This window comes from Pediculus humanus, genomic scaffold (assembly GCF_000006295.1).
Source record: "Pediculus humanus corporis 1103172108255 genomic scaffold, whole genome shotgun sequence".
NCBI lineage: Eukaryota > Metazoa > Arthropoda > Insecta > Psocodea > Pediculidae > Pediculus > Pediculus humanus.
Window position 1 is genome coordinate 143 of NW_002987824.1, and position 7,778 is coordinate 7,920.

The following is a 7,778-nucleotide window of genomic DNA, read 5'->3' on the forward strand; positions in this document are numbered from 1 at the left end:
TTTTGGGGTCATCACTCGTTTCGTTATACATTTGAAAAAAAAAAATTTTTTTATACTTATTTTTATATATTTACAATTTTTTTTCCTTTTTTTTTTTTTTAGTCTAATAGAAACAAAAAAAAATTATTATTATTCGATTGTTTTAAAGGTTTTTTTTTATAAAAGCCGAAAATCAGGTTTTTTTTCTTTTTAAATCCGGAAATGGATAAAACCCTTTTTTTCGTTTGTTTAACTTCTTAAACGTTTTCTTGTTTGTTATGAAAACCCATCAAATCAAAATTTTTTTTTGCCATTGTGTTTTTTAATATTCGTTTCTTTTGTTTGTTTGTTTGTTTGTTTTTAAATAATTAATTTTTAAAATCATGGCAAATTTTTTTCATAAAAAAAAAACCTTTTTACATTTTTTTTTTTTTTTTTTGGTACCTGATTTTCCTCTGCCTTCCCATTTCTTCTCCCTTACATATAAAAAAATCTTATAAACAATATAACAAATATGAAACAATAATAATTATGACGTCACAAAATCAATATATAACATTCGATCACTTTTTTTGCTTTCGAAAAAAAAAAAATTATTAATTGAATCGGGGTGAGATGAGAAGGCGGGGTGTGGGGGGGGGGGTGAATAAAAAAGTTTATTTCGTTTGTACCCACATTTTGTTTTTTTCTATGTTTTTCTAGGTTTTTCGAGAACTTTTTTTTTTTTTAAAAAAAATTTTTTTTTAATGGCTTTTTATCTCCTGCGTGCAAGTCCGGCTTGTTTCAACAATTTAATAACTTCCAATCTTGGTATTTTTTCAGCTTCCCTATTTGCTACATGTTCTTCTCCTGGACCGAACCTGAAAACGGGAAAAAAATATTTTTATTGTTGTTTGTAAAGTTAACAAAAAAGAAAAATCAAACTCCTTTCTTTTTTTTTTATTAAAAGGAATAAATTAGGACGATACCCTCGGGATAAATAATAAAAAAAAAAAAAAAATAAGGTCGACCGATCCCCAACAGGGTTGGAACCGCAACTTTTTTTTTTTTTTTTTTTTGTTTATTTTATGGGACAGTCTAGGACATTTAAGTTAAAAAATTTTTCACGATTCGGTGATGGAGATTTAGTTATATACATACCAACTTTCCTTAGCCAAGGCTTCGGCAATTCTTGGATTTTTATAAAATGGATTGAGCAATTCTTGTGGGAGCCTGGCTTCGTGTTCGGCGTTAAGAACAACATCTTTGTGGGCGAGACCTTTGTTCGTGTGTATTGGCTCCTGTAAAATGTTTTTTTTTTCCTTAAAATTTTTTTGTTTTTTTTGTTAACACCTAATTTACATTCGTACGCGATTCGTTTTGCACTATTTTTTTTTTTTTTAATGTGATTTTTATCTACTTTTTAACCGGTTTTTAAAATAGAAGGCTACTAAAAAGGGCTAAGGCTTGGCTAAAAAAAAAAAAAAAACAACAAACGACACCACGCATTGTTTCGCCTTGAATTTTTTATTTGTTATGTTTGTCGTATTTTCCTTGAAACGTTTTCGTTCCCGAATGATTTTCTTCTTTCTTTTTCTCGTTTGTTACTTTTTTTTAAACTCGATACTCATGTTGGTTTTTTAAATTGTATGTGTCACGTGTCTCGTTGTTAAATATGAAAAAAAAAGGTTAATTTTTTTTCCCCTTTAAATCAATCAAATCACGTTCGAGATCTTAGCGATAAATTTATTTATTAAATTTAATACGGCTTCCTCATTGATGAAATAGGAATAAAAAATATAAATTTATTACTTGAAATTATAATAATAATAATATTATTATTATTTTTCTTAACTTTAAGTTAATCAAATTTATTACGAAGGTTATTAAATGTCAGTATGAATCTATCTTGTTGTAATTTTTTTTTATATTTTTTTTTATTTTTTGCTAAAATCATTGAAAGTAGAAAGTATATATATATATATATATATATTTAAATAAAATTATATAATTACGTGATGATAAGTTGGCAAAAAGGTATCAGCAGTCAGCGGTGGTGGTTGTATGGCAAATGACAAAGTTTGAGCCGGATACGTTTCTATAAATAAGGCGGAAGTTGCTCCGACCAAGAAAACGAGAATCGCAAGTGAATATTTCATTTTTGAAAAAATCCTGTAAATAAAAAAAAAAATTAAATCAACCTTTTCTCTCTTTCTTTCTCTCTCTCTTTCTTTTTCTCTTTCTCATCCTGTTTGTGTGTTATGAAAAATTCTATTCTGTACCTACACTCTACTCTCCATATGTTCGTATATTTTATTGATTTTAAAATTGTAACAAATGACTAGAAATTATGCAATTTTGAGACATTTATTATTATTATTTATCATTATCATTATTATTATTATTATTATTATTATTATTATTATTACAGATTAAGGCCTTTTGCGTCATTTAATAATAATATTAATAAAATTGAAAGTAGATTTTTTGTCTGAATTTTTTTTTTTTTTTTTTTTTGCTACGTATGAAATTCTTGAAGAGGAAAAAAAAAAAAAAGAAAAAACATTTTTCTAAACTGGTTTTCCTTTTTTTTTGTTGTTGTTGTTGGCAATAATTGAATTTTTATTCGCAGAAAAGTCTAGAAATATTGTTAAATAAAAACTTTCTAAAAATTTATATATATTTTTCTTTTATAATTTTCTTTTTGATGGGCAAAATCATTTTTTGTTTTGTGCGAATCGTAACACGAATTTTGAGACGAAAAACCGCAAAGTCGTAACGATAATTATCATTATTATTATCATCATTATTATTACTATTATCATATCGTTAATTGTAGAGAAATTGTAACGTGCGCGTTCAGAATTTTTCTTTTTTTTTTTTTACTCTACATTTAAATTACAAAAAAAAAAATTTTATTTAAAATTATGAGAAAATTTTCTACAATAACAACAATCGCTACAAAAAAGTCATCAAGGTAATTTTTTAACCTTCGTAAAATAAAAAAAACTACCGGTCACTCGATAACTACCTTAACTATCATAACACGAACGCCGCTTGTTATGATAACGCTTCGGGCAGGAAAAAAAAAATTTTTTTTTTCTTTTTTTAACACCCAATGATATGAATTTCAAACGGATGTTAAATAATAATAATAATAATAATCAATCATCGTCATCATTTTCTTTACAAATTCAAAAAGAAAAAAAAAAAAAATAATAATGGGGGAAAAAAAAGGAGAAAAAAAAAAAACGAACGCCTCGAGAAAAGTTACTTTTTTTTTTTTAATGTTTCGTTGTTTTCGTTGTTGTTGTTGTGAGCGTGAGTACAAGGTCGATTGTTAGGGTTTTTGTAATTTAAAATAAAATTATAATATAAATAAATAAAAGTATAAATATATATGTATATACTGAAATTAAAGAGTGTAAGTTACGATAAGTATAAAATTACGTCGGGGTTTTAGTTTTTTTTTTTTTAAATTAACGGTTACGAATAAAAAAAAAACATTTTAACGGTCGATTGCGTAACAATAAAAAAAAAGAATTTGGAATCACTCTGAATAAATTATTATAATTATGTTTACATTAACACGAATATAAACACATAAAAATCCTGATCGTGTTAAGAAAAAAAAACGTTTTTTAAATCACGTATACCAAAGCCAAAAACAAACATCGCCAAAAATTTATTACGTAATTATTTTTTATTTTGCGAATTGTAAAAAAAAAAAATTTTATAATATCTTATAATATCACTGTACGCAAATATATATATATATATATAATATACCTGATTCTTTTTAATATTGATAATAATAATAAAAAACAAACGTACCACAAAAAAAATTTTTTTTTTCCACCTCATTCGCGGAAGTTATTTCAACCGACAAGTATTACTCGTATAAAAAAAAAAAAAAAAAAATTAAATAATATTCAAAGCTTTAGGCAATTAGTTTATAGCTGATACTATAATTATAGACTTATTAAAATATATAATATAGAGGTACGTGGCGCGGTGTCTGTGGCGTCTACGGTGGTGGTGGTGGTGGTGGTGGCGGTGGTGCTTTATCACCTTCAAATAATCAAAATGCTAAATTTTTACGTAAATTTAAAATTTCCTGGTTTACGCGCGAAAATTTTCATCCGCATATTCCTCGCATAATTATTATTATTAGTATTAAGGGTAATTTGTGTGTAAAATGTTAAATGAATTTTTCTCGGTATTTTATTTAAATGATGTAACTTTTCAACTTAAAATAATTTTCAGAAAACCCTACCTGAACAACCAACCCTTTCGTTTATAATATATTATTTAATAATATAATTTTATATTATTAAAATTTGAAAAAAAAAAAAAAAATTCATTTTTAATTGTTTAATGGAGACACTAAATATTTTAAAAACGTTAATAATAATAATAATAATGATAATGATAATGATAATGTAAAATAGTATAAATTAATGTTTTGTTATGATTGCGAAATTAAAAAGAAAGAAAAATTATTTACGCGTGTCATTATTTATTTATTTATTTATTTATTCATTTGAATGATAATTAATTTTAATAAGTCCTTTCACGTAAAGTAATTTGTTTCGCGCGTTAATAATAATAATGACATAATTAAAAAAAAAAACAAACGTTTGTTAATAATAAATTTTTATTATTATTATTATTATTTTATTTAACGTCGAATTATGTTACTATTACGTTAATAACTATTTTTATTTATTTATTTATTATTCTTACGAATTATTATTATAAAAATTTTCCAATAAATGAGGGGGAGGAAAACAAACAACAATAAAACACTTTTTAATCACTTTTTTTTGTTGTAAAAAAAAAAACTTTTCAGCAAACAAACACGTAAAAAACACTTTTATGATAACCGAATACAACTGATAAGAACAAATCGAAATCACCTGATTTTTATTTTAAATGATGATGAAAAAAAAAGAAAAAAGAAAAGAAAAAAAGAAAACTTACACCCTGTTCGAACGTGAACACAACAAACAATAAACCTTAAAAAAATCAACCCGTATTCTTTATATAAGTGTGTGATAATAATTCTTCGATTCCAGGTCCCTACTCTAGAAACCTTGAATGGACCTCAAGGTTCGATTCCAGCTCGTTAAAAAAAAAAAAAATTTTTTTTTTTTTCTCTCCAGGTTCTCTCGATACGGTATTTTCGGTTGGTACCGCCTTCGGAAATTCCTCACTAACTCACTCATTTAATAAATAATAATAATTTTTATCCCTTCCATGTTTTTATTTTTCATCTTCTTCCTTTTGTTTTCCCTTTCTCTCTCTCTCTCATTGGGGATTTTTATTCAGTTAAAAAAAAAAAAAAATCACTAAAGTTTATTCTCATGAATTTTTATTATTATTTAAAAACTTCGATAATAAATTTTTTTTTTTAATAATATATTTATATATATGACTTTTCCAGGAAAATTAACCAACTGGAAGGAAATGCGTTTTTTATATTAACGTGTAATATGTTTTCCTGTCGTTTGTTAAAAAAAAAAAAAGTTAAAAATTTATGGTGGTTCATTTTTTTCGTTCCTTTTTTTTTTTTTTTTTTTTTTTTTCTTTTTGTAGTCCGTTTAAAAATTTAAATTTAATGAACGTGAAACCTTTTTTATTATTCGTATATTCCTTTTCAGCAAATTTTTTTTTTTTTTCGTTAACCCAGGAGAAATGCTTTTGTACTAACCTCCCCACCCGGTAGCGGGGAGAGTGTGGGAATCTGTCGAAGCCGCCACCCAACTAAAACTTTTGGACGTGTTTCATAGTGGTCTTTCCCGGAGGGAGGGGCGTTTGCGAGAGTGTAACCTGCATTTCTGCTTTAACACCCACTCGATGAAGATCCCGGAACTTTTTTTTCCTTTTTTTTTTTACCTCTTGAGAGATAGTCTCCAGTTGCTACCGTCTCTCCTGCCTCTTTTAGTAGGTTACGAGTTTCCGGAGAGAAGTTCGGGGTTGCGAATTCCGTTGAGCGTTCATCTGTCCTCCTTTCACGTTGCAGCCCTGCATTTTCTCTTTTTTCGATCGAGTGCCCAAACTCACCCCTCGAACAAGGGTCGGCGGATTCTCAATAGCTCGAAGGGGTGCTAGGGCACTTATTTCTTTACGAAGGTACAGGTCCATTCTTGCTAGGCGAGCTGAAATTGAACTCGCGACTTTTAAGGGCAGATTTTTCCCCTTTTTGGACTCAACCTGGCTACCTCGGGCTCCCCAAGGCATCCAAGTTGAAGCCGAACCCTCAGCGGACACCTAGTCAATGTGGAAAATCCAATCCCGGAATTCCCTCCCATAAAACATCCTCCACTCACCTAGCCTCCGATTAATTGAATTACAGGAATACACCACCCCACTTCCTGTTCAAAAATTTTCCTTCAACCTTTTTTTAATTTTATTATTATTATTATTATTATTTCCTAATTAAAAATAATAAAATATTATGTTAGCAAAAGGGAAATAGAATTTTTTTTTCGTGTTTCAAACCTTTTTTCACGTTGATTGAAATTTAAATTTTGTAAAATTGCGCAAAACAAAACGAAAAAAAAAATATTCTATTTAAATTATAGTTCACACGTCACAGTGACCACAAAAATTTTTTATTACAAACTTAAATTACAAAAATATTTGTTCAGGAAAGAGTGTGAGAGAGAGAAAGAGAGAGAAAGAGAAAATTAATTAAATTCTTCGGGTAATGGAAAAGAAATAAAATAAAAATAAAAAAACGCACACGCGCACGTACGCACGTACGCAAATTATATTTTTTTATAGCAGAGCAAAAAATTTTATTATTAAAAAAAACATTTCCGACGACTTTCTTTTTTTTTTCTTTCTCTCTCTTTTTTCTTCTTCTTCTGCTTCTGTTTTTTTTTTTTTACTTCATTAATCACGTAATTATTTATTTTCACTTTGAAATCTAACAACGAAAATAATAATAATAATAATAAAATTTTCTCGATGAAGCAACAAATTTTACAAAGATCGTACGTTATTATCATTATTATCATTTGACCAAAACGGTTGGTTGGTAACATAAAAGAGAAAGGTCGATTTATGAAGTGGAGATACCAACAACAAACCGACGACTAAATTTTTTTTTTTTTTTTTTTGGTTGATGTTTTTCAAATGTGAATAGTTGGAAAATTATATTTGATTGGCCTTAACGTGGGTCAAGGTTTAACAATGATACTCTCCATAGTATTTTTTATTTTATTAAACATGGCTGTCGTGTTGTAAAATGTTTTTTTTTTTTTTTTTTTATTTATGCCAAAACGTTAATAATAATATTCTTCAGGTTACTGACTTCATAAACGTTTTTAAAAAAAAAAAATCCATAATTAACTTTCACCGTTTTCTAAAAAAAAAAAAAAAATGAAAACGTTACGTCTTTTACCTAACGTCAGTCAGCGATAATAATAATAATAGTAAGTGTTAAAAAAGCATCAACACCGCCATTTTAAAATGGTTTCAAATGAGTCAATAGAAATTCGTAAAATCGAGTGTCACAAATGCTAAACGAACCTTCCCAAAAAACGAATTCCTTCCAGATACTCGGTGACCTAATTTTATTATTAAATTTTTTTTTTACTTGGTTAAATGATGGCCGCGACCTTAAATAGGCCGTACAATCACCATCGCCACCACCGCCACCGCCACCACCACCACCACAACCGCCGTCACTTTCGCACCTTGAAGGATATGAACTAGATATCGATAAAGTAAAAGCTATTAAATCACCACCGAGCTTAAAATTTAAATCGACAGAAACTAGTTTCGGGAGGGGAAATATTTTATTTACGACA

General features: G+C 27.6%; 1 protein-coding gene across 1 annotated transcript; it reads right to left on the minus strand.

The window, feature by feature from the left end:
• Positions 1–733: 733 nt before the first annotated feature.
• On the minus strand, positions 734–1,467 carry Phum_PHUM478270 (uncharacterized protein; the record flags this gene model as incomplete). Its single annotated transcript, XM_002430379.1, has 3 exons — positions 734–839; positions 1,120–1,259; positions 1,456–1,467. 3 exons carry the CDS (start codon positions 1,465–1,467, stop codon positions 734–736), a joined length of 258 nt encoding a protein of 85 aa, XP_002430424.1.
• Positions 1,468–7,778: the final 6,311 nt, after the last annotated feature.